The sequence below is a fragment of the Sebastes fasciatus genome, chromosome 3 (assembly GCF_043250625.1).
Source record: "Sebastes fasciatus isolate fSebFas1 chromosome 3, fSebFas1.pri, whole genome shotgun sequence".
Taxonomy (NCBI): Eukaryota; Metazoa; Chordata; class Actinopteri; order Perciformes; family Sebastidae; genus Sebastes; species Sebastes fasciatus.
This window is the reverse complement of record NC_133797.1, coordinates 31,840,647-31,867,806: the sequence shown is the minus strand read 5'-3', so window position 1 is coordinate 31,867,806 and position 27,160 is coordinate 31,840,647. Positions and strand designations below refer to the sequence as shown.

At 38.4% G+C, this 27,160-nt stretch overlaps 2 protein-coding genes across 9 annotated transcripts in view; one reads left to right on the top strand and one right to left on the bottom strand.

The window, feature by feature from the left end:
- The window catches only part of rbfox2 (RNA binding fox-1 homolog 2), a 47,395-nt gene extending 26,522 nt beyond the window's left edge, over window positions 1–20,873 (top strand). For 2 of the 8 annotated variants that reach the window (XM_074630274.1, XM_074630279.1), the window contains 11 exons: window positions 4,447–4,653; window positions 6,427–6,594; window positions 7,139–7,192; window positions 7,324–7,416; window positions 11,274–11,373; window positions 12,163–12,219; window positions 12,339–12,489; window positions 13,036–13,081; window positions 16,064–16,152; window positions 16,860–16,932; window positions 17,847–20,873. In XM_074630274.1, coding sequence (XP_074486375.1) covers window positions 4,447–4,653; window positions 6,427–6,594; window positions 7,139–7,192; window positions 7,324–7,416; window positions 11,274–11,373; window positions 12,163–12,219; window positions 12,339–12,489; window positions 13,036–13,081; window positions 16,064–16,152; window positions 16,860–16,932; window positions 17,847–17,891 — 1,083 coding nt within the window. In that variant the 3' untranslated portion in view covers window positions 17,892–20,873. Of the gene's footprint in view, window positions 1–4,446; window positions 4,654–6,426; window positions 6,595–7,138; window positions 7,193–7,323; window positions 7,417–11,273; window positions 11,374–12,162; window positions 12,220–12,338; window positions 12,490–13,035; window positions 13,082–13,502; window positions 13,540–16,063; window positions 16,153–16,859; window positions 16,933–17,846 lie in introns of all 8 variants that reach the window. The other 6 variants (XR_012593305.1, XM_074630278.1, XM_074630275.1 and 3 more) reach the window with 6 other exon arrangements.
- A 2,851-nt stretch (window positions 20,874–23,724) lies between these two features.
- LOC141764767 (retinal cone rhodopsin-sensitive cGMP 3',5'-cyclic phosphodiesterase subunit gamma-like) lies at window positions 23,725–26,321 on the bottom strand. The gene is made up of 3 exons (XM_074630281.1): window positions 26,241–26,321; window positions 24,253–24,370; window positions 23,725–23,931 (listed from the first exon to the last, which is right to left on the bottom strand). Exons 2-3 carry the CDS (start codon window positions 24,360–24,362, stop codon window positions 23,814–23,816), a joined length of 228 nt encoding a protein of 75 aa, XP_074486382.1. The 5' UTR covers window positions 24,363–24,370; window positions 26,241–26,321; the 3' UTR covers window positions 23,725–23,813.
- Window positions 26,322–27,160: the final 839 nt, after the last annotated feature.

Genomic DNA, 27,160 nt, shown 5'->3' with positions numbered 1-27,160 from the left:
TCCATTTTGCTTCATAATCCTTGGCACACCAATAGATTATTGGTCTAATTTGTGCTGCATTGAAATATTCCCTAAGGTTTGGCAACGCCATACCCCCTTTATGTTTCCCAATCTGTAATGTCTGAAATCGGACTCTTGGCCTTTGACCATTCCATATAAATCTTGAAATAACTTTATCCCAGGTTCTAAATTGTTTCTCAGGAATTTCAATTGGTAATGACTGAAATAAGTAGAGGAGTCGTGGGAGTATATTCATTTTGATGGTATCTATTCGTGAACTGAAGTCCAGTGGGAGGACAGCCCACCTCTCAATATCATTCCTAATGTCCTGATCCACTTTGATATAGTTGGCTTTATATAATTTCTCAGTTCCTCGTGTTAATGTAACGCCGAGATAAGTCATTTTTTTAGAACTCCAATTCAAGTTATATTTATGCCGTATAGTTTCGGATGGGTAATAATTAATTGTTAAAATCTGTGTTTTTGCTAAATTTAATTTGTATCCAGAGTAGAAGCCGAATACCTCAAGTTGATTGGTTAATATAGGGAGGCATGTGTCAGGGTCCTCTAAATAACAGATCACATCATCCGCAAAGAGCCCAATGATGTGTTCTTCATTTCCAACCTTTATCCCTTTAAGGTCTCTATTCTGCCTAATTGCTTGTGCAAGGGGTTCTATAAAAATTGCGAATAAAGTTGGGGAAAGACAACATCCCTGCCTGGTGGACCGTTCTAGTACTATACTATCAGTCAGACTGCCATTTATTTTTATCCTTGCCGTCGGATTTTGGTAAAGAGTTTTAATACATCGAATGGCCTTATCATTTAGTCCAAATTTCTCAAGTACCTGATACAGAAATGCCCAGTTTACACTGTCAAATGCCTTTTCTGCATCAAGACTTATTAAGACTGCACTAATATTTTTGTCTTTGACATGTTCAATGATGTGTAGGGTTCTTCTTATGTTATCTTGGGTTTGGCGCCCTTTAATAAAGCCTGTCTGATCTTCATCTATAATGTCATTCATGAAATGTTCATATCTTTTTGCAATAATTGAGGTGTAGAGTTTATAATCTATGTTTAATACTGATATGGGTCTGTAACCAGAGCAGGTCTCACTGTTCTTCCCCTTAGGAATCACTGATATAACAGCTTCCTTCCAGGATGGTGGGAGTTCACCATGTTCAAGTGTATAATTGAAAGAGGACTCGAGTAGTGGTATAAGTTGTTCACTGAATGTTTTATACCACTCAGTTGGTAGGCCGTCACTGCCAGGGGACTTATTTGTTTTTAGTCTGCTCATGGCTTTCTTGATTTCTGTTCTTGTAATGGGTGAAGTCAAAAGGTCATTCTGATCCTCCCCAATTGATGGTAAGTCCAGTGTCTCTAGAAAAGCTCTCATTTGATCAATGTTAGCAGACGGGGGCTGGCTATACAAACTCCCATAGTAGTTCCTAAAGATAATTTCAATCTCTTTTGGTTCATAGGCCATCTGATTTGTTAGGGTATCCCTTATCTTATGAATTGACCTATCCACCTGTTGTTTTTTCAGTCTTTTTGCTAACAATTTGGTTGCTCTAGGCCCCACCTCATAGTAGGATTGTTTTAGAAATCTTGTTTTCTTTTCTATCTCTGGTTAATAATTTATCTATATTATCCCTGATCTCTTTAATTTTTGGTAGTAGTGTGGAGTCTCGTGTAGATTTATGTTGTTGTTCAATTTCAAGCAGTTTTTCCTTTTCCCTCTTAAAGGCTTCTTCTCTAGCTTTTTTGATAGATGCTGTCCTGGCAATAAGCTTCCCTCTCATGACTGCTTTAAGAGCGTCCCACAAAATAGCAGGGTTAACCTCTCCATTATCATTTTCATTTTTATATGTTATAATCTCTTGTTTGATCTCCTCGACAATTGATTTATTATTTAATAATCCTACATTTAATCTCCATAATGTTTTTTTCTCCTGTGATTTTAATTTTACTTTGAGATAAATTGAACAGTGATCTGATACGTCCGCTCCTTCAATTTCACATTCTCCTACTCTGTATAGATCTTTTTTATTCATGAAAAAATAATCAATTCTAGCATAGCTTTTGTTAGGTGCTGAAAAATGTGTATAGTCCCTTTTAGAGGGGTGCAGTTCTCTCCAAATATCCACTATACCAAATTCTTTAAATATTGTCTTGATCATTTTTGTAACATGGTTGGTATTTTTCTTATTGTTTGTTGTATCTAGCTTACTATTCATCACGATATTAAAGTCACCCCCACAAATTAATATTCCTTCCATTTCCAAAATAATGTTATCAAACAGGTTTTTAAAGAAATGTTTTTCACTGTTTGGTGGGGCATAAACATTGACCAATGTCACTTCTTCGTTTTCCAGTTTTCCTTTCACAATAATATATCTGCCCTCCTTATCACTAATTTCTTTAGAACATTCAAATTTCACAGAGTTAGGGATGAGAATGGCCACGCCTCTTCTACAACCATGTTGAAATGAACTATAGAATGTATTTGTATAGCCAAACCTCTTAAGCTTCTCATTTTCCTGCCTAGACAAATGTGTCTCCTGTAAGTATATAATCTGTGCCTTGTCTTTCCTTAATTTGGTCATTACTTTCCGACGTTTAACTGGGTTATTCAGACCATTCACATTCAACGACAATATCTTAATATTATGCTCTATCATTTCTATTTATGGAGTCATGTTGCAATCCAAACCCAAACATAAAAAAAATAACATACATAAAAAAAAAATATATATATATGAACTTATGAACGTCAACTGAACACAGAACTTTGTGACTTCAAAAGCAAAGGATGTACTCTGCCATCCCTTGAGTTCCCTGTTGGTGGGAGGAGGGTAACATACCTCATTACTGAGGGGGCCCTCCCTAGTAGTGGGAAAAAATCCACAAACTGGTATTCCACGTATACTAGAAGTGTCCAACATTCAGCGCATACAACACTCCCTCCATCGGTTTCACAAACTTATTGAATTAAGTCATAAGACTTTTATAATATGTGGCCCAGAGTTCGCATTTTTCTTCAAGTAATGTAGACCATAACAAAAGGAAATAAAAGAAAGAAAAACAACAACTAGTTATCTTTATCCTTGTAACTGAAATTATTAAGAGGCACAATCTTAAAATGTCTATTGTGTTAATAAGGGCTGTAGAGCCCAGTTCAAGCTGAAAGTAATGTTCGAGTTTAATTGGTAATAATACAAATAATAATAATAATAATAATGTTCGTAATAACTTAAATTATACCTTTATCTCAATAGGTGCCTCTTTCAAAACGAGATGTATTCCCAGACACGTCCATCTTGTTGTAGCGCCACCGGAAGTCCCATTCTGGTCACTTTGAGAGCAAAATTGGCAACATTAAGATCTAGATACACAATTTTATGCTCTCAATTTAATCATAAACACATTGGTTGTATAGATAATATCTATACCCAAAATTGAAGCCAAAACATCTCAATCACCGGCTGATGGCTCGCTGTTAGTTTAGGAAGCGCTTGATTTAATACGCAGCAGAGTTTTCTATGAGCAGAACGCACATTTAAAACGTCAATATCTCAGGCGATCATTTAATTGTGGGAAGCTAAAATTGTGATCGCGATTAATATTCGATTAATTGTGCAGCCTTACCTTCCAGTGCAGTTATTAGCGAGTTATAAAAAGATCTAAAAGACAGTGATGGTTGGTTTATCTTCTGCCATGCTTCTTCTATCACTCATCACCTTTTATCCTCCCATCCCCCCTTTACTCTCCGTCCCTGCTGTCTCCCTCCGCTCTCTAACTATTACCATTTAGGGTATCCATGTCCCACTGCCAACAGCAAGGAATGTGTGTGTGTGTGTGTGTGTGTGTGTGTGTGTGTGTGTGTGTGTGTGTGTGTGTTAATGCTTGTGTCGTGTTTGTGTTGTTCCACCATGTGTTTGTGGGTGCCTGTATTGTTCTCCTACTCACTCGGCACTGTATTTTTTTTTTCTGGGGGTAATAATAATGTTCACAAAATCCTTGGGCAGGCGTCCTCCTTACTAACAGTTGGTCTTTGTGTGAGCGTTTAGGTGTGTGGGTGTTTGCGTGTCAAAGGTGGTTTGTGTGCAGAGGCGTTTGTGAGTGTGTGTGCAGGCGTTAGACACTCACCATTGTACAACACTGAGTATGGAGGCATCTGACCCTCAATAATAGATGTGGCTGCAGTGAATATTTAATGGGTGGGGGGTGTGGATACATGCACACATTTACACGCACACACACACGCGAGGAAATGGAAATATAATATCCACGCCTGTATGACTTTTAGACTGAAGCTGTTGGGAAAGTGGTCTCTGTGTGGTCGGGTGATGCTCTCAGTAAGAGATACTGTGGACGTTAGCCAGCCAGCTACTTTAGCTTTCACTCCTTCCTCACCCTCCTCTCTCTTTCGTCCAACAGGGCTCTCAGGATAGTGCTGGCGGTCAGGAGGGACTCGTACCTCCACCTTTCTCCGCATTCCCTCCACCTCCACCACCGCCCCCCCAGAACGGCCTGGCCCTGGATTACGGGGGCAGCCTGTACGCAGCGGGGGCCGTCCAGGGCCCAGTGGAAGCCGGCGGAGCAGCGAACATCGCCGGCAACGTTGCCAACAGCCTCAGTGTCCAAGTGAGTGCCAGCCTCTGTCTCCGCGTGCTGCCCACATCAGGTGTTTGCCTTGAGAGCGTGCCGAGAGCGAGAGTGTGGAGGAGTATGCGTTATAGATTAAAAAAATAGTAAATCAATGGGATGCACCAATCTAACTTTTCTTCACACGATAGAAATTCTGATATTCAGAATCGGCGTACTGAACGGTACCAATAACCGATCTGATACCATTGTCCCTTTCCCCCAAATACAAAATCTGCAAACCTCTCTTGTGTAGGGCTGATTTAAGATCTTTCTTAATTTATGAGTAAAGTCACGTGAAGCTGTAACTACACATTCAACAGCATTTTAATTTACTCCCCTTCACAAATTCAAAACAGGTATGTGAACCCAAGACAGTTGTTCAGAGCTGTTTGAACCGCCAGCTTAGCATGAGTTTAGAGAGACGTGTTGTACGAGACGTGGATTTAGTTTATTTGCACAATTATTTGGATACAAAATACATACAACAGGAAAACCAGTAAGTTCAGTGCAGGAGAGGAAAGAAGACTGGAAGGCTTATTCAGAGTCCTCTCCTATTGACACACAAACAAATGACATTATTACTCATGAAAAGCGAAATGACGTAAACAAAACAACAAACGAATAAAGAACACATAACAACATATATATATATGCACAAAACTCACAAGCAAGCATAAACAGTAGTAAAAGAAAGAGAAAAACTAAGAAAAAACAAACCTAGAGTTCAGTAGATATGTACAACCAACAGAATCATCTTGCCATGAGCTTCTACTAATAAGATTAACTAATATTTCTAATGCTTTAATATTTCTACAACTACTACTCTCAGTTGTCTCAATCTTTCTATACTGCACGCTGACGGTTGATTGCTGTATTTACATTTTACAGTTTATTAGATACACCTAGCTAAGACGAATACAGTCTAATTCAACAGCCCTGTTATAAATGCTACCATCATGAGGGCTAAAACTGTTTTATAGAGGTGTTGATTCAACTGTTTGGTCATTTTGTGCTGCTGTTGAATTGTGTTTATACCGACAGATGTTTCCATTGTTTTGTCCATCTCATTTATGTAATTTAGGGTAGCATAATTAACAAAAACACTTCTTTCTATAATAAAGCTGAATTATACAGTTAAGTTTACTAACTTTTCAAGCAAAAAGGCCAAATATTCTCTGGTTTCAGCTTCTTAAATGTGAGTTTTTCCTCCGTTTTATCTTTGGGCGTTGGACTGTTATGAGTAGTTTGAAGACGTTACTTTTAGAGCTGCAACGATTAATCGATTAGTTTAAATGAATTGCCGACTATTTTGATAATCGACTAATCGGTTTGAGTAAATTTTTAAGAAAGAAAAAGTAAAAATTCTCTGATTCCAGCTTCTTAAATGTGAATATTTTGTGGTTTATTTACTCCTCTGAATACATTTGAGTTTTGGACAAAACAAGACATTTGAGGACGTCATCTTGGGATTTGGGAAACACATTTTTACCCATTATCTAACATTTTATAGACCAAACAACTAATCGCTTAATCGAGAAAATAACTGACAGATAAATCGACAATGAAAATAATCATTTGTTGTGGCCCTGGTTACATTGGGCTGTGGGAAATGGTGTGTTCATTTTTCACAATTTTCTGACATTTTCTAGACAAAAAGTTCAATCGATGAATCTAGAAAAAAACAGATTAATAGAAACTACATTTTGTTGCAGGCCTGCAGCTACAGTAAATAATAAAACTCTTCCTTTCTTCCCTGTCCGTTTGTCCCAGCAGTCAGATGGGTCCTCCCAGATTGACGGTCAGTCAGTTGTTGGCTCAGGAGGAGTCGGTGGCGGAGGGAGCATTGGAGATGATTCAGAAAAGGGGACTCCTAAACGCCTCCACGTGTCCAACATCCCCTTCCGCTTCCGAGACCCCGACCTACGGCAGATGTTTGGGGTATGTAGACTGCAATATTCCCCCCGATTTCCACTATGAATCATCACATAACAGTAACCCAGAAAAGTAGCTTTGGATTAAAAGCATGCGGTTAGTAAAAATAATGACTCGAAGGACCAATCCAGTGACGTCAGCACTGGCTGTGTCCTCAGATTTCTTTATACTGTTTATTCCCTGTCCTTGAGTGGGATTTTACATGAAAATAAGGCTCCGTCATATCTGTTCCAGCTAAAAGGAATTGTAGTATTTGACTAAAAAACAAAACCTTTACCTGGAATATCATCTTCTAGAAAGATTATTTAAAGCCAGGTGTAAAAAAAATCTGGTCTCATACTCGGCCTTTTTATGTAAGAGGAATGCCTCTAAAATGTGGTGCAGAGAAAAGAGCAGAGGCAAGGAAGATATGGTGGAAGAAAAGACTGCCAGAGCTGGCTGGCTGCCAGCTCATCATGGTTGAACAGTGCTGACACCCCGTGGCAAGACGCAGTACAAGACGTCCATGCTTGTTCAGCCTCTTCATCTCCTGTTTCTTTTTGTTTTTCAGCAATATGGCAAAATCCTCGACGTCGAGATCATTTTCAACGAGAGGGGATCCAAGGTAGGAAGCTGGAACGACATGTAGTTTTTAAACAGTTGTAAACCAAAATGAGCTCAGAAGCTTACCATCTACCTTCTCTTGCTCTCCCCCTCCTTTCCTTTTTCCATTTCCCCCGTCTCCTCTGCCTTCAGGGCTTCGGTTTTGTAACATTCGAGACAAGTGCAGATGCAGAGAGGGCCAGAGAGAAGCTTCACGGTACGCTGGTGGAAGGACGTAAAATCGAGGTAACTCACCAAAAAACGGCGACCATTCTCTCCTCTGTTTCCCCTCCATGTCCGACAATGAGAGTTTGTTTCTGGTCGTTTCTGCCCCAGAGAAGGTTTCCGGGTGGCTGTATGTGTTCGACTCTAACCCCTCTGGCTTCACTATAGCATGGTGCAGTGGTGCCGTGCACACAGATGTCTCTTTTGACGGCACTTCCTGTCGATGTCTATGCTGTTGTTGTTGTTGTTGATGTTGTGGGCTGTCCATTGCACCTCGATCTTAAAGCTGTGTGGTTTGCAAAGCATGCTGTGTGGAGTGGCTACACAACAGGCATGGCCCGGCGAGACGTCACTACGGCACGGTCGCTGACGATATCCGCTTCTGTCACAGCATGTAGGATCTTTTCTTTTTTTTATTCGTTTTCCTGCACCTTTTCCATCACCATCATCACTTCTTCCATGATCATGATGAGTGGCACATCTTTGGTTTATGGTTGTGTTAATGACTGGAAGGGCAGTTAATAGCCTCTCAGTTATTTTTCCTCTGAAAAAAAAAAAGTGCTTGCTGGTGTCTGTAAGAGGCTACTGTATGTTGCATGGATGGATCATAAGGTCAAATATCGTCATGGAGTTCTTCACTCTTCAGTTAATATTACACGGGTGACTCTGGGTGGCAGTTTTTTAATGTTTGACGTGTTAACAGACTGATGCATGATGAGGAGCATTTTCAGGGGGCAGTTTTTTGGGGAATGAGACTGCCGTGAGAAGTGTGGTGTCATTTCTGATGCTTCAAAAAAAAAAAAAAGCTGACTGTTTAATTTCAGACGTGCGAGGTGAATGGTAAAAATAATAAATAAAAAAATGTTTTGTTTACACACACACATTTGCATCCACCACTCCTGAAAAAGAACACCAGATTTCATGGAAGTGCATTTTGTTGTTACATCTGTTTTTTTAATTTGTCAGCATGAGCTCGGATTTCAGTTGCAAATGGCCTTGGAGATCAGATACACCATGCTTTCGCCATTTGCTCTGGCTCTTGATTTTAAAATCACGCTTCCTTTTTTTTGTTTTTCACTTGCCACTAAAGCTCCTCTGCATGGTCTCGAATGTCTTGCACTCTTCTCTGTCTCTGTGTGGGTGTGCAGGATTAGAAATATGGAGGGCGGAGAGAGAATGAACATGTGAAGAGAATGCAATAGATAGCTGTCGTTCCCTCTCCTTTCTTTTATGTATTTTTTTTATTTTTTATTGGTTCTCCTCCATCTCTCTCCACTCTTTTTCACCAGGCCAGTCTGTCCGTCTGTCTGTCTGTCTCTCCCAGTTTGTGTGTCCCCATATGCGCCTGCATTTCTGCTGTCCACCCTCCCCCCCATATCTCTGTCCATTTCCCTGTCCTGTGATGTAGTCAGGTAGCATAAACACGGAGATTTAAGTTTGATTTTGAGTGATTTATTTTGTCAGTTATTTGAATATAATCTGGGCAACAATAACGGGTAGTTTCCCTCCCAAGGTAGATTTTAATTTATGACATTTTCTGTTTCCATTTGTTATCAACTTTTTATGATCTGTGTTTGTAGCGGGTTTAAAATCAGTAGAGGCTATAGATTGTTGTCAAATGGCTGATACTTGTAGGTGACTGTTGACACGTGACCTGTTACATCACTTCCTCTCTACCACATGGTGGGGGTTGCTTTTCATTACCTCGTTTTGTTTGTTTTCTTTTTTTGGTTCATCATTTCTTTTTTTTTCTTTTCTTTTTTTTTTTACATATATTTTCTCTATTTCCCTGATGATTTTTGTATGTTGTTGTTGTTGTCAGTCTCCACGGTAACTGCTCGCGTGTCCTCACGCCGTTTCCCTGGCAACGGTAAGTTGTGTACACATGGCATCATCTTTGAATGACCCCTCCCCCCACCCCATCCGTCCAAAAAAAATAAAAAATTGAAATAAAATGCACCCAACACCCAAATGAAGGACTCCTTTACTGAAGGGAGCTTGATTGATTGATTGATTGACAGAACCTGATTGGCTAATCCTGTGATTGATTGGGGAGGTGGTGAATGAAACGATTACGAGATTAGCCATTGATCGCATGGCATTATAAAGGCCACTTGTATAACTGAATGTACTGCATCTATCTGCAAGTGCAACAACTATGACTACCACTTCTTATGCATTCATTCCAATCACCTCTCTAACTGCATTCAGCATTTAATTCCAGAGCTGTATATCCTGCATGGTTTACTCTTTCTCGTCATCTGTATGACGCCATATAGTACTATGTCATCTCTCTGTGTCATGTGTCAGCCAATAGCTGCATTTTTGCACCTTAGTGGGACAGCATGCTGAGCATGAGTGCTATGTTAGCTTTACTGGAGAGAGGATTATAGTTGTCTGTATATCATGGTGTGCTGTAGTACTTGACGATCACTTTCTGTACCACTTTGTAGACTGCAGACAGTTGTAGAGGTATGGCTGTTTTAGACTTAACATATCAAATTAAAGATGCATATATATGGATGAATAGTGTGCGCCCAAAAGAGGATGCAAGCTTATTCTACTTCAAAGCAAATCTACTCTCCATATGTAATATGTTCACTTCTAGCCTCTTTTAAGAAAGAAAAAAAGCTGCCATGAATTAATCTGTAGACCCCAGCAAAGCAAACGTAAAAAATGTGTGCCACTGATTAAGTAACGGCAGCTTTTCTTTGTTCTGATTTCTGTAACGAGGTGTCCTTGTTTTACTTTTTGATCAGTTTGGTTCTGGATGGTGTGTGTTGGTGGTTGTGTGCTTCGAGGTCTCTCTGGTGTGCGACACTGATCTGGAATGCCTGGCAGTGTTTCACAACCATGGTTTGATTTGATTTTTTTGAGGAATGATATTTGCATCCCCCATCGTCTCTGTCTTTATCTTTAGACTTCTCTCTCTCTGTATTCTCCATTCATCATTTCTCCATTGTTGCTCCTGTACAGTTAGATCCAATGTAGGCAAATGGTCAGATGTATTTTTGTATGTGTGTATCGCATCTTGTCGTTTCTGTTTGTTCATTAGAAGAATTGCACATTTGGATGGATTGTTCACACTCTCTCTCTCTTCTCCACATCATGTATGTGTTTTTCTGTGTCTTTTCATGTGGACTGGCTCCTCCTGCATCCCTCTATATTTCTGTCTTTTCTCTGTCGTTCTCTCTCCCTCCCCTCCCTCCTTTTTCTGTATGATGTGTATTGGACTGGGAGGGCTGCCAACCTTTTTTGATTGGTCTCTTGCTGCATCTGATGCTTGCTGATTGGCTAGTTTTGCTCACCTCTGGTGATGTGATGCGCTCTTGATTGGCTGCGTGTAATTTGTGTATGAAACTCTTTGATTGATGTTTTTTGCATTGTGTTCAACTGATGAATCTGCCGCTTAATTCACCTTCTTTTTCCCTCCTTTTTTTTTAAAGGTAGCAATATACTGGTCTTGGATTTCTTTTTGAATGCTTTTGTTCTGAAATATTTTGTTGTTTTTCTTTGTTCTGTGTGCCAATGGTTGCATTGTTTGTGTGCAAAACTGCCTGACTTACTCACCAGGATCCTTGTTTTCAATGTCTTTCTCCTTTAAAAGAAGTGCATGCATCAAATACCATCGCAGCTCATCAACAGAATTAACCTCTGTCATAAGTAAAAAAAACTGTTTCAAGTATAATGACACCTCACACTTTAAAGTTCAATATGAAAACTCTGATCATCATGTGTCTGAGAATACATTCAGTTTAAGAAAGCTTTTCAAACACAAACTATAATGTGATTGGATTCTGCATCATTCAATTCCTCAATGCTTGTTTATCCGTTAAACTGGGTCGACTCAGCCCCTGACCGTTTTTTCTGGTGTCCAGGTGAATAACGCCACAGCCAGAGTGATGACGAACAAGAAGATGACTACCCCTTACTCTAACGGAGAGGGCCTTGCGACATTGCCATACGGTAATGCATACGGTAACCTAACAACAGCTTTTTTTTTTTTTTGATAAATGGTGACTATGCTGGGCAATATAGCTAAAATTAATATCACCAAATAGATAAAAGTATTGGTTTACAATGTAATGCATTATATCCACAAAACAAAAGCATCAATTACTTTTTTTTATTATTTAAAGTTGGAAAATATAACTTCGCTAAACAATAGCATAGGGTTGCAACTGACGATTATTTTCATTGTTGATTAATCTTTCGGTTATTTTCTCGATTAATTGATTATTTGTTTGAACAAACAGTTATTTTGTTTCTATTAATCTGCCAAATTGTCATGAAAATGTCATAAAATTGTGAAAAAGTACCACACAATTTCCACAACCCAAAGTAACTAGGGCTGTAACTAACGATATATTTTGTCGTTTGGTCAATAAATAGCAGAAAATCTTGAAACATATCGATCACTGTTTCCCAAAGCTCAAAGACATTCAGTTTACTGTTATAGAGGAGTAAAGAAACCAGAAAATATTCACTTTTAAGAAGCTGGAATCAGTGGATTTTGACTTTTTTTTCTGAACACTTACTCTAATCGATTATCAAAATAGTTGACGATTAATTTAATAATGAACAACTAATCGATTAATCGTTCCAGCTCTAGTGCAGACAGACCGTCAGGAAGCTTTATACATCCTCTCTTTACAATGAACAACAAAATGAACAGCAAAGATCACCGAACAAATGCACAAATCATAAAATGTCTGGTTGCTTCAGTGAAGTTTCAAATGTACATTTTCATTTTTTTGTTGACTCTAGCTGGATGGAAATTGAGTCCCATGGTCCAAGCCATGTACAGCCCTGAACTCTATACAGGTACGACAACAAAGATTAGCTTCATACTCACCGAGACCGATGGAGACGAGATGCACAAATAATGTTGTGGTCTTGAAGGCATTTATGAAGCTCTTCTTTCTACCCTCTCTGTGTCTCAGTACCGGGGTTTCCGTACCCAGCAGCAGCAGCAGCAGCAGCTGCCTCCTCCGCTGCGACCTTTCGAGGCGCTCATCTCCGTGGTCGTGCTCGGCCCGTCTACAGCGCTGTCAGGGCAGCTGTGCCACAACCTGCCATCCCTACCTACCCGGGGTAAACACACACTCACGCAAACATAAATAACTAAACCAGTAAACTGCTATTGATAATGAAAATTAGACATAATGATACTCTTCTTAAAATGCATGTCTTCACTTAGTTAAAAATAATACTTCATAATTGTGCATGCTGTGTGTTTGAATATATTTTTATTGAGATATTGACATTGAGAGTTTGCCGAGCTGAAATACCATTTCCTTGTACCTCAAAGGTGATAATGATACTTTAGTGATGAAATTGAGTCTAGCAGTAGTATCACTCTAAAGTTGGTGCATTTGCATACAAAGAGGTGGTATTTTTGTCTTGCATGTTGCACGGTGTGTAATAATCTCACCCTTCTTTCTTTTCTCTCTTTCACAATCTGTTTGGCACCGTCCTCTCAACTCTCTCTCTCTCCCCCAATCGTCACTCTTGTTTGTTGTTTTCTGCAATGCCCACATGGTGGCGCATCACACCATCTTTTTGTTTTGTTTGTTTTCGCCTCTCCACCACCGCTCCTCTCTCCTTTTCCTTCCTTCCTTTCTCGTCTCTCTCTCTCAGTGTGATGGCCTATCAGGATGGCTTTTACAGTGCAGCTGATCTCTATGTAAGTATACCTCTCTCTCCTCTACTGCCTCACTCCTCACCTACGTTTTCCCCCTCTTGCCTGTGGGTTTTCAAGTGTGAAACGGCACGGACCAAACCCATAGAGACGTGTACTTTTGGGTGTTTTGATTCATCACAGCTAGAGACATTTTATGTTCCCCTGACTTTATCTTAAATTATGTTTTTTTTTTAAATTACAGATAAATTGAACTCGTCACTTATGTTTTCTGTACAATCGCCCATGAAATGTTCCTTCATACAAATATAAAAATAGTACACACACACACCATTCACGAGTAGACTCCTCTAGGGTTTGTCTCTGTGCATTTGTGAGTTTAGTTTGTACCAATGTGATTATGAGTGTGTATGTGTGCGTGCGTGTGTGACCAGGTTGACAATAGCTGTTTCTGTTCTCTCTGTAGACTAGTGTTTCAGGACATTAGTGGCAGATTGCCCCAGGTAGGGTTTACACACTCTGTGTGAGAGCCAGTGTGCATCCTCCTCGTCTCCAATGACTGCGTGCTGCTAGACATTATTGACCATCTGAGATTGAAATGCCTTCTCTGTCTTCTTCTACTAACTCACTGGATTCTGACATGGGTGGAGTTGCGGAAGGGGGAGAAAAGAATTAAGTTGAAATCTGAATTCGTGAAGACATAAAACGTCTATTCATAAATGATCTATAGGAGAGATGGATGTACATTTTAGAGTAAATTAGGTGCAGTATTGAAGGTTAATACTTGGAACAGTGGGTCACTTTCTTTATCCAAATTCTGCACTCGTGATAAAGTTTTCAAGTCTATTCCGTGACAATTCATCCAGCTACATTTTGTACATTTTGTTCTTTTCCTCAGTGTGAGAACAAAGACATTTTGTCTTATTTTGGCAGTGTCCCAAGGTGACACCCTACAGCAATGAATTTAATACTTTTCATTATGTTCTTGTTGAAAGATGCATTAGAACACACTGTTTTATATTATTTGACATTTAGGGATGCACCGATCCAACTTTTTCAGTTACGATACTGATGGTGATACCTGGGCTTTGGCTATCAGACGATAACGAGTACCGATCCGATACCAGTGTTTAATTAATAAGCTGTATGCCTCATGTGTGGAAGTAACTGGGATCATTCTGTTATGTGTAAGACAACAACAGGCCTGACTGATTGAGCATTGTTTTCTTTGCAAAACAAAATGTAACAAATAAATACATAGACATACATTTATTGAATTGTTATTTATTATTAAAATAATAAATCGTACACCAACGACTTGGTAGAAAATCGTCAAATTGAACAGGAATTACAATTCAAGTGTAAACCTTTTTTAATGCAGCGACAAATTGGTCAACAGGAATTCAATTTCCAGTATGTAATGTATGTAATATATGCATATAGAATTGAATTGAATAGATAGCCTCTATTTGTCATGATATTTGCTATTTGAGTCAGTATCGGCCCGATATCCGATATCGGTGCATCCCTAATTTTCATCACACTCTTTTATTCCAAAATCAGAAAACATGTAAAAAGAATCCAAAACTAAAATAATTTCAAGCCAAGACATGCTGTCTTTTTGTTATACTTTTTCCATTAATTAACTCTAAAACTATTTATTGTACACAAACTTACCATATGAAGTATTATGCGTCTTTTAGAGTCTATTTTATTTGGTGATATTGCCAAGCTTGAAATACAAACAGAACACAATATAAATAAGACATGAATAATGAAATTACAACCTGAGACGTATCCAGTAGTCGGAGGGATGTAGGAGAGTTTCTATCAGCAGTTGATTCAGACCCCTTCCAGGAATCTCCCTATCTGTTTCACCTGTGGCATGCTAACTGAATCAATGTCGGCATGCAGACATATTTACAAGGCTGACTCCTCCCCCAAGTCCCCCTATTTCCTCCCTCCTTTTTCTATAAACCCCCCTTTTTCTGTCATTCTTTATTTCACTTCTTGTCACTCTGTTCATTCTTTCTTCTTTCTCTCAATAATTTAAACCTTTTTTGTTTAAAGTGTCATCTGGCATTAGCACTTCCTCTTCTTCTATTTTTATTATTCTCTTTCCTTGCACTATGACTCTTCCTCTTCCTCACCTATTTTCTGCATCACCTCCTCTCTCCTTTTATCCCTCTTTATCCTCTTCCCCACCTCCCCGGTCCAGCCTTCCTCCCATAGCAGCAACTGTGTGGTCCTGAATGCGGGGACTTGGTCGTGACTGATCCTTTAGGGTAGAATGCAGCGGTGTTTGTTTGTTTTTTTATAGGGATGTTTGGCCTAATACGCTGTACGTTCTGAGTTTGGGAAAGCATGCTGTGTCTGTCAGTGATTGGTCGCTGGCCACGTGAGCGCGTGTTTGTGTGTGTGTGTGCCCTTTTTAATCCGACTGGCTGACTGTCTTCTTACACCTGTAGTTTTTGTTCATCAGCTGTTCATCTAAACATAAATAATGACACAATCATCTTGCCACCCCTTCCCCTTTCTTTAACTGTGTGTTTTTGGTAGGGGAACCGGGGTGGGGCACAGTTATGGGTATGAAATCTCTCTCCCTCCATGTCCAACGCACAGTGAGAAAGATGATGTACTTTAACGTTGCACAGGGGAACTCTGCAAACAGTAAAACACAATAAGTACAATTAAATATGTTTTTTTTCCGGGGTTAGTCATGGAGGGAGAGACCCACACAGAGCCTGAGCTACATCCTTGTGAATGCTATACTGCACCAGATTAGCCAGTTTTGCTGACTGTCTGCTTGTTAATCTTTCGCTCTCTTCTCAGCAGTTTTCCTCACAATGTAACACTTTAGATTAACTACTAGTCTGTTCAGTGTTTAGAGGAAATACAGCAAACCGTTAACAATAATTCACTCTTGTTTCTGTTTTGTCCCACCTCTCTCTTCATTGTGTCTTTCTCCTCTATCACACACACACTACCCCTCTTGCATCTCTCTTCTCTTTCATCGCCTCATCACAGGGCGGATATGCAGCGTATCGTTACGCCCAGCCGACTGCGGTAGCGACTCCTGCAGCAGCGGCGGCTGCAGCAGCAGCTTACAGTGACAGGTGAGTGGACCGTCCGGCACATCTTGAAGCCTCCTCTGACACCTGCAGAACTTGAGATGTTGGCTGCTTGCTTGCAGCACTGTCCTCTGTCACTAAGTAGTCACTTTATTTTTAAAAAAAAACACTTAAAATAACACAAGTGCTGTACATTTATCAAGGCGAGGGTAAACTGGAAGTAATTTGAGGTTTTATTCCTACAGAAATCATCGACCAGGAGGTGAATCTTTTAAAACAAAAGCCCTCTTTCCTCCAGCAGTTACAGTATACTAGTCACCTTATGCTATGCAGGGTTATTATAGTAAACTAAAACTGAAACTAATACGAAAGTAAGTAGTGAAACATATTCTTAGTAAACTAAAACAAAACTAAAACTAAATTTAAATGATATTGCTTGGGTACAAAACTAATAAAAATAAAATAACAATGAAATTCATTTCGGCTTTAGTTTTTTTTTTTATCAAAAACAAACACCGTAAAACTAAAACTAAATTTATGATAAAAAACTAAAACTAAACCTGAAAAACTGAAACTAAATTAAAACTAGCAATCACACTCTGACAACTAACAAAACTAAACTAAAATTGAAAAGTCAAAAATAAAATAAAAATTAATTAAACCCTAGTACTATGAGCCAATTTTTTTTTTTTTTGTTCTTCAAAATATAATGCAATACCTCATGTTTGATGTGTTTTGTTGTTTTCTGATAGCTACGGACGAGTTTACACGGCAGACCCCTACCATGCTGCGCTCAATCCGGCTGCCTACGGTGTTGGAGCCATGGTAAGTCCCTAAAGCCCATTACACTCTCAAGCATTCAAAGGATTAAGCAAGTGATAGTCTATATGTTTCTTTTCATCAACAATTCCCATGAAGGAGCAAAACCAACAATGTGTTAGTCCGTTTGACCAAAACGAGTCACAAATAAATTGTTAGATTTTTGTTCGGCACTGTAGTTTTGAGCTCAAAAAAGGAATAAATTGTACATTTGTTAGAAAACGTTGATGATTGGATTACAAACAGTGCAATGTGGGTAACTGCCCAGGGGGCCTGAAAAGCTTGAGGCTTTCTGTTTTGAAAACGTTGTTTGGGAATGTGTAGCATTAAAACACAATTTCAACTGACCTGATGGGGCCTTTTAAAGGAGCAGTGTGTAGCATTTAGAGGGGTTTATTGGCAGAAATGGAAAATAACATTAAAAAGTATGTTTTCTTTAGTGTATAATCACGTTTTTGCGTCTGCCACTGTAGTTCTCCTACACGCTTGGCACACGGAGATGTTTCAGTTGGCAAACTGCAACCTCACCGCTAGATATCGCCAGATTCTACACGCTGCACCTTTAAGTTGTGTTTTTAAGAAGGTCCATGTGTCAAAATCTAGTTTTAGTCTAAGTTACTGTGTTTGAATAAATTACTACACAGCAAATCTGGAGCCAGGTAGTATTCCAGCATAGAAAAAACAGAAGACATTGCACAAATAGTGGGAGGATTTTTGTTCCCTATATCAGGGTATTTGCTGCACAGAAAATACTTTTGATTTGAATTGAGTAGGATAAATTTCCTGTTGGTTTTGGTCTTTTTATGGATTTATTCACAATTAAGAAAATATAGAATATGACCAGACTGATCATTTACTGAATAATGTCCCTTTGGAAAAGACTTTATTCACTAAATGTTTGTCTTTTTGTTGTTTCACAGGCCACACTGTACAGGGGAGGCTACAGTAGATTTGCCCCTTACTAAAGACACTACATTTCCCAGGAGCTCCTCTCTTCCATTGAATCACTCTGAAAGAGCTCCCTCTGTTGTCGTGGAGGTGGACTGCACCCAGTTTTAAAGTGTGGAGACGCCCACAGCAAAGATATTTCAGATCCCACCCCTGAGCAGTCCCCAAGTTTTCTTATATACGCTACTACAGAAATAGAGGAATGCTGTATTAAAGACTGATGGATGGCCTTTACATAAAAAAAAAGAAGAAAAAAAAAAGACTTAAAATGGCCACCTTCCCTATTGCACGGCTGTAATATAGTCCCCCCTTCTTAATCCCTCGGCACTCAGCAGCACAAGACTCGCGATGGAGCCCAGATGTTCTTCCAAAGGCTGTATGTGGATCACTGACATTTAAACAGCTGTCAACTGTGTATGAGAGAGAGCGGAGTGCTGTGTGGCCTGCACACACTCAACATTTAAGGAAACAGAGAGGGAATCAAAGTGTCCACAAAACGTCGGAGCGGTATAGGAAGCAGGAAGGTGCATCGAAAGAGAACCTTAAAAAACATTTTGAACCAGAATGACGAGTCACTAAAATGATAAAAAAAAAAAACACCCACTGATGGGATTTTTATAATTCCTCCATAACGTGGACGGATAGTAACGAGAGAGGATTTCCATTCTTGTTGTGTTCTGGTAGAGGGAGGCTGAACACGGCGGCTCGGAGGCATGATGTGTGACGGTTTATACAGAAATCACGTCCGAAAGCTGAAGGGAGGGAGGGTTATTAGAGCTGTTCCTTACCTCAAGTTTTCTTAGTATGTGGAAATGGTGAACCTTTAAACTTAAAATTGTTATGATATGCAAAGAAATTAGTTTAGAGAAAAAAAGTTACCAAATTATTATTATTATTATTATTGTAATTATTCTCATTATTATTCTTATAAAAAACATTATTTTGTTTGACTCTGCAGCCAGTGCTGTTACGGGACAAGTAGATCCAACAGTGAACCTCGGGGTTAAAATCAGAAAATGAGCATCTATATGTCAAATCTTTTTTGACTACAACTATAGTCTCACATCGTCTTTCTCATGCACAGGATTTCACTTCACCAGTAAACCACAACTAAAACACTACAAAAAAGTTCAACACTAAAAACATTGTCTTCTTTAAAATTGATTTTTAGCTTTAGATCCAAACAAAATCATCCACCCACAACCCCGGGGGTTCAAGTATTTGTTGATCCTTTAATGTAGAGATTTATTATTTGGATTTTCCCCTCATGCTCCATCTTTTATAGAGCAAAGTCCAACATTGAATGAGTCTTCCTGAAACATACTTTAGTCGGTTAAATATGTTCGAGATGCTGCCAGCAGCGATTACTGAGCAAGAGAGAGATTCTGTCGGTGAGTTAATAGAAAATATTTAAATGCAAAACACCTTACTATTGTGCATATTTCTATACCGTTGTATTCTATATTTCCAAAACGTGGCTTTTTTTGGCTTTTGTTTTTGTTCCAAAGATTTGTAGAAAGCACATTTTTCTGCCGTATGTATAAATATATTATCTTTGTTATTATCATATTCCTTGATAATCCTATGGCTGTCTTTATTTACTTCTTTTTCATCTTCTGTTTGTCTTTTTTTTATTATATATCTGCAAGTGTTGTTCCTTCTCCAGTAAGGTGCAAGTTCAATTTCAAGTTTTAGTTTGTTTATTTTTTACTTTGGAGTCGAGATCTTGAGTCGAGGGCGTACCTGAGAGGTGACAAACTAAAGGTATGCAGGTAACACTACCAAACTTTTGTCCTCTTTTTAAATATTCTGTCAATCCAGGTTTGTTTTTGTTTTGTTTTGGGTTGATTATCTGTTAGCATGACATTTATTATATTTCAAAACATACAGGAACGGCTGGATTTTTCTTTCTTTATTTGCGTCCATATTTTGGTGACTGATACATCTGGTGTGAATGAACATAGGCGTGTAGCACTTTGGTTTAAACCAACTGTGTTTCTTTCTTTTTGAGTTTTTTTATTTCAACAGTTATTGTTTTTGTTTGAAGCAGGCTCCTTACATTTCAGTGGTTAAATCTGCCAGCGTGGTTGCTCCAGGTTTATTTGAAGATATCCAGTAAAAATGTCTGAAAGTATTATCTCTCATACATAAGCAGGTTAATATTCCAACATGGTGAAAATCAAAATGTCATTGTGGAATATGATCTACGTTAAACGGGGCCGTTATCGTTTGTTTTTTTTACCTGTAAACTAATTTCAAAACTACCGTTGTGTTTTCCATTTCTCAAATTTGGAAAAACAGGTCAATAAGATGTTTTTTTTTTGTTTATTTTATTAAATGTGCTGCTGTTGGATTTTCACATGACATTTATCATTTTATTTGTAATATCTCCAACTTACTACAGAATGTGCTCCGGACATAAAAAAAAAAGAAAAAAAGAAATCTAGCCAAAGATGCTAACTTACAGTCCCCAGCACGTTCTGGTTCTCAGCCTGAAAAAGTGCTACACAAAATACACAAAGATGGACTTATGAAGCCACTGAAGGCATGGACAAACCAGCATGAGCGATACTTGTCAAGTTTAAAAAAAAAAAAAAAAAAGTTTTGCATGAATCTTGTGTCTTTCATATTTGACTCCTGAGCAGCCGAGTCCAGTTGCGTTCTTCTTTACCACTAAACTCTGTGGAGAAATGACGGGCAGCTAGCAGGTTTGAAGCTAGCTAACACAACGAAGAGCACAGTGCTGTTTGGCAAAAAGGCTTGCTGACAAACGAAATGGCTGCCGCACAAAATAAACACGTGGCAGCTTCATTTTCCTGTCATGGTTTTCTTGCCGCTGTATTATAGTAAACTATGTGGCCATTCTTCATAGTTGCTATGGTTTCTCAATGAACAGTCCTCTCCCTCTGTCATGTCTATATCCCCCCTTGACTGCCATTATGTTTTTTAGTTATTGAATGTCCATATAAAATGTTTTATATAAAAATGTTTTGTTGTGATCAAGCTTTCATGTTGTTTTCTTTTTGGTATTCTATTTATTTAGTAAAATGGATGAGCGTTATCTTGTAGTTCTTCACCTTATTGTACACACAGACAGTGCCAGTATGGGTGCTGATTATTAATTTAAAGGTCCCATATTATAAAAAAAGTGAGATTTTCATGTTTGTTTTATTATAAAGCAGGCTTAAGTTCTATATAAATACTGTGAAAGTATCGAAACACTCAATCCACAGGGAAATACACACAGCCTGTATTCAGAAACTCTGCATTTGAAACAAGCTGTCAGGATTTCTGCCCATTTGTGATGTCACGAATATACAATATTTAGACCCTTGACACAATTTTAAATGTAAACATTCTAAATGTGTCCCAGTTTATTCCTGGTTGCAGTGTATGTGAATGTCATCAGCTGACAGGAAGTACACGTGGACCCAAGCCGTTGCTTAGCAACGCAATTCTGTTGCAATTCCGTCAAAATGAGCTAAAACAGAGCGTTTCAGACAGAGGGTAAATACAGGCATATTCAGGCTGACAGTATGAGGAAAATAAAGTTTTTTTGGAACATTACAGCATGTAAACATGTTCTAGTAGAAACACAAAATACAAGTATGAACCTGAAAATGAGCATGATATGTCCCCTTTAAATCTTAATGTTGATCGTCAAGTCAGTAGCTATACATTAAACCTGCAGCAGATTTCTTTGGCTGCTTAATGGCAGTGGAAACACTTACATATCATCTTTTAAAGGATAACTTCAGTATTTTTCAACTTTGATCCTATTTTCCCATGTTTTTGTGTCTTAGTTACTAATGGGGATAACATTAGGTCCAGTATTTAGTGAGAACGCTGCAGCCGCTAGCTGCTAAACAATCTGTAATGTAATAATTTGGGGCAACCTGGCACCGTCAGTTTACGTCCACTAAAAGTGCTTGTTTTTGCATCTGACGGGCTCACATTATTATAAGTTTCTAATAACATTATGGAAAGGACCCTACAGAGAAATTGAACGTTTTTCTTACCGTTTGCTTGTTCCAGTCTGTTTGTTATTTTGTTTCTCGCTCAAAGAAGTCTGAAATCTTGCGTCTCGTCCACATTGTCAAAATCATCTAAATATTCAGCCATGACATTGAAAATCTTTTAGATAACACTAAGCTACACTTTCTGTACTCTTGACACAACAAACTCTGACAACACCGGTGTCCTGTGGCACTTCTCTCTCCAACTCTCACTCACGTTTCCCTCTGTAGGGTCCTTTCCATAACCTCGACCGTGACAAACCAGAAAAAAAAAAAACAATCAGAAAAGCACATTTGTCTAGTGGCAATGGGAAAGGAGTCTATCATCTATTTTTAGCATTTTATCCCACTTTTATGTGCTAATTTTTGTTAATTTAAAAGTGTACGTCTCCGTTTTCCGGGGACAGTCCCCATTTTTGGAGGCCTATATGTAATTTACGTATGTAATCTATTGATTAAAAGAAATCAGTCACAGTGAATAAGCTACTGTCAGGGTAGAAATGTGTTACTTTGACACGTGTGTCTCACTGTTTATTATGATCAGTTAGGGCTGTGACAAATGTCGGGTTTTTTTTACATTCGGAACTTCTATTACGTTTTTTGAAGGAACCTTCGAACTTCTTTTTATGACGTCATGACCCTAAAAAAACAAATGGAGAATTTTTTGTTTTATGTAACTGTGGTGCTGTCCCCGGCTGGAGCTGTCCCCGGAAATGTGTTTTGAAGCCAGGTGAGTAACAATCGTTTGACATACGCTATTAATGATGTCACAATTTATTATATAGATTATCTGCTATATATGTTTTCTGTTACAGAGTAGAGATGAAGAAGAGTGAAGGAGAAGAGAAAAGGTAAAGATATGATTACAGAGCCTGCCGATTTATTATTCCAAACAATGTCTGTCTTGTACATATATATAATTAAATACACTGTATTGAACCTTCGTAGTTTGACCACAGCTTCCCATAGCTTCAGTCACCATGGTGCTGTAAACTATGATTTTCTGACACCTAATTTTATCAGTCGGCCTGCACCAGAGTTTATTAAAGTACAACAGTTACCACGGTCAAAATAAATGAAACCGTAATTGTTTAAACGTTATTTGGTCATTGTACTGGACAAATAAAATTTGACATGTCATTAGGATACTGTACATGATCTGGGAGTCATGGATGTCTGTACACAATTTCATGGCAATCCATCCTGTAGGCTAGTTGTTGAGATATTTTAATGTGGACCCAAGTGGTGGACCGGCCGACCGATATAAATATTGATTATAGCAGCTTTAATGATCCAGATATTAGTATATTATTTGTTATAGGTTTTCAGAAATTCCCATTGAGTTCTAATTTGTGCTTAAAGAAGACAACATTTCATTGGGGAAAAATATTTATTGAAGGTTCTACTCACTATCCTGTTGATAGTGTGGACAAATTTACATTCAGAGGTCGTAAAAATACAAATTCATATACATCATAAACAGCTGTACATTAAAAAGGAATAGCTCCAAAGAGGAGTGGGGTCATGGAGTAGAAAAGGCAGGATAGAGGAACAAAGGTTCAGTGGTGATATACTGCAAACAGTGATCCAACCTGCTTATGCAACAGATTTAGTCCATTGTCTCTCAGAAATATACAAGCCAGGTGCAAAGTATGGGGGAGGAAGTTTGGAGTTACTTCTTGAAGCATGGACACCTCAGTGAAGTTTATGTATATATTCATAAATAATTGTGATATGTAGCTTTTTAAAATCGCATTTTGGGCGTCAATCTTTGTGCAATGTTTCCCAAAGCCCACGTGGACCGAACACATCGTCAGACATCAGGGCAGGTATGAAGGAGAACAGGGCGAGAGGGGAGGACATGGGCGACGGAAAATCAGTGCAGGAAGGTAAAGTTTCTGTGGTGAAAATGCTGCGGGTCTTCTAGACGATTCCATATTTCGCCAGGTCGCCGAGCTCCAGGTCCCCGTAGGCTTCCCATGGGCAAACCACTGTGATGTCTGTGCCGAGACCCTCCATGCCGGGGATGTCGTCTCCGAATCTGAAAAAGAAACACAAGCGTGTCTTAATTTCATTTAATATGCGGCTTTCAGTTGTGGAAGAAGTATTTAGATCCTGTAGGCTATATAAAAGTACCAATACAACAATGTGAACAATCACTGGGTTAATTTTATTTAAGATTATTACTCGTTGTTGTTTTTTAATGTAGAATTTAAATCAGAAAAGTAACTTTAGCTGTCAGATAAAAGTTGCAGAAAATGGAAATACTCAAGTAAAGTACAAGTACCTCAACACTGTAATTGAAGTACAGTACTAGTAAGAAAATGTCTTTAGTTACTTTTGACATTAAGGTCCATCTTACCCTTTCTGGCCTGGTTTTGGGGCCTTGCTCTTGAAGGTACGAGCAGCCCTCTGCTTGAACTTGGGAGGTGCCTTCTTGTCGGCGGGAACTGCAACACCTGCGTCTGCCATCTTTTACACTGAGAGAGAGAAAAACAATTAAAAGTAAATTTGTATGTCTTGATGTTTAAGATCCTTCCTCCTCTAAGCCCCTCTGCTCTTTGCTTGTATGATATACATAACATTCCCAAATTAGGTTTACAAATTAACTAAAGCTGTCATAAAGCTTCCTCAGACCCTGTTAGCTATTCTAGTTAGTTAGTCTATTTTTACACCTTGGCTTTAAAGATTACTCTTGGCCATGTTGCAGCCTGGTCATCTTCACTAAATTCACCTAATTCCCTAGTGGGTCAACACGCATGCTGTGTATTGAGAATAATAAATCCTGAGTTTAAGGAGATTTTACCCCCAACAACTAATTTACAATCTGCTTTAATCCGACCTTTTTCTGACCTCAGCTATAAGGATTACAGAGAATCTCAGCAGTGCTGTGGACTTTGACCTCTCTGATGGCGTCTTTGAACACGCAAACAATTCTAGTTATTTTGTGGAATATGCCCTAAAGTCTCAGTTAACAAATTCTTAAAATTCACACCCACCTCCTAGTTACAGTATGCTCCTGCTTTTAATTAGCATACAGCAAACAATGTAAGCAGTGTGCAGATATACAGTATGTGTGTAATGTTCTTCTACTCAACACAACTAATACTATAGCATCCGTGTTATCTCCAACACATACTGATGAAAGTACCCAAAGACATCTTTTTTAAATTGTTTTTAGCTTCATTAATGAGGATGCTCCCTTGAAATCTAAATCTCTTCTTTTTTTTTTTTTTAAATTGCTGTCCAATTATTTAACATAAACCAGCAGAGATTCAACATTTACTGTATGAATAATAATAATAAGGAAGGGAGGAGAAAAATGCATGCAAAAAATTGTTTAATTGATGATGATTTCCTGTAATGCGCCCATCAGAATCTAAAGTTTTAGAAACGGAGATGTGCCAGATCCTTGCTTGACACTAGCGAGACAGCCTCTGTTTTATTGTCTCACTGGTTTCTTTCTATTTTCTTTATTATTATTCTTTATTAGTTTTGTCTGTTTTAATTAGTTTTTACTTATTGCTAACACTCATGCCATTAGGCTACTGTTATTGCATGATGTTGCTTGCAGCTTTTTACTTTGCTGCAAAAGCAAATTTCCCATCCAGGACAACAAAGACTGAACTGAAAGTAAGAACATTACAGAGAATATTCTCAATCCTTCACACATACATAATCAATCCCCCTTACGGCAGATGAACAGACATTTTTAAAATAAGTCCTGACAGCAATCAAAGGTCATTCTCCACTTAAAACCTCCCTTTAAAGCAAATTAAATTGTCTTTCATAAAATCAGGCTTTTCAAGCACTGATATATACGTTTCTGGTAATTCTTTTTTCTTTTTCAGTTGAGTAATTGCCAGAATATGTCTTAAACCTGCAGATTAAAAGGAATACCTTCGGAGGAGTTAATGCCCAGATATTGCAGGGCCTCCATAAGGTAAAACGTAAGTAGCTACTTTAAGTAAATTTCACTTGTATAAAACTTCAAAACAGTATTTACAAAGTGCCTTACAAAAAGGAGAAAAGTAAAAGAGACAGATAAGATAATGTATAAAACAAACAAAAAAACAATTTGGTTTTCAGGTGCTTTAAAAAATGTAAAAACTGACTTGGCTTCTTGGAGAGGCAACAACAGCACATCCCAAGTAAAGATAACTTTAACTCTACAATAATACGTTATGTTTCTACAATTTAAAGATCACATCCATGATGTAAACATCACAGTATCTATTTGATCTCATGCTTTCTCAGCACTTTCCTGCTCTAATTTAACCTTAATCCTTACAGCAGAATTGAATGTTAGCCAAAACTGGCAGCAAAGAGAAGATCAGAGTTGGATCTTACCTGGTTTTTGTAGTTGGCTTCTGGCTGATGTCTCTCTGGTCAGTTTGTGTCTTTCTGGTCTCTGCCCTGGTGTCTTCTTATATACACCCCCTACTAATCCCCCTGACATGTTTACCTATGATTTTCTGTCCCCTCTGCTCTATTAGATTAAGGAGGGGGCTCAAAAAGGTGTGTCGTGCCATGTGAAGACGTCTGCAGCATTACATAATGAAGCATCTCTGAGGAAAAACACAATTGGATTTACTGGATTATGTAAGTTGTTTTGGAACCTGATATTCTTTTCTGAATAAGTGCATTTTAAAAAAACAATTAGATATAATTGTAAAATAATAAATCGTAATGCAACAACAACAATAAATTCAGTTCACAGTTGAGTTTTAACACACAAACATTGAATTGTTAAAGCTCATTCATGACCTTGAAAACAATTATTTGACAGAAAAATCTTAACTCAAGGTCCATTACTACTCCACAGCTTTCACCCCACATCTCACAGTCTTAATCAGCTAACTAGAAAACGATGACAAATATAGAAAATGGATTTAAATTAAGTTTTTCTTCGTCAAATACCATAAATAGTGAAGATTTGGGGGCAAAATTGGATGCTATGACAAAATCATGGAGTGTATCTTTAATGTTTGACCCTCAGACATGTCTTTTCATGTCACATTAATAATTGTTCTGTTCAGTTGTCAGATATTATCTCAGTATTGTCCGTCTTTAACTTAAGTCCATGTCATGAGGTGAGGGATTAAGAGCTGATCGGTTAAGTGTTCTTTAGTGATGGATCTCGAGGCTCAGAGCTTCTCTGCTCTTACGTAACATGCCTCAGATCATCGTGCCAGTTAAGTCTGGACACATGTTTGTTTACAAATAAGGTTAAATATATCTCGATCCTTTCCCTTACAAAAAAGAAGTAT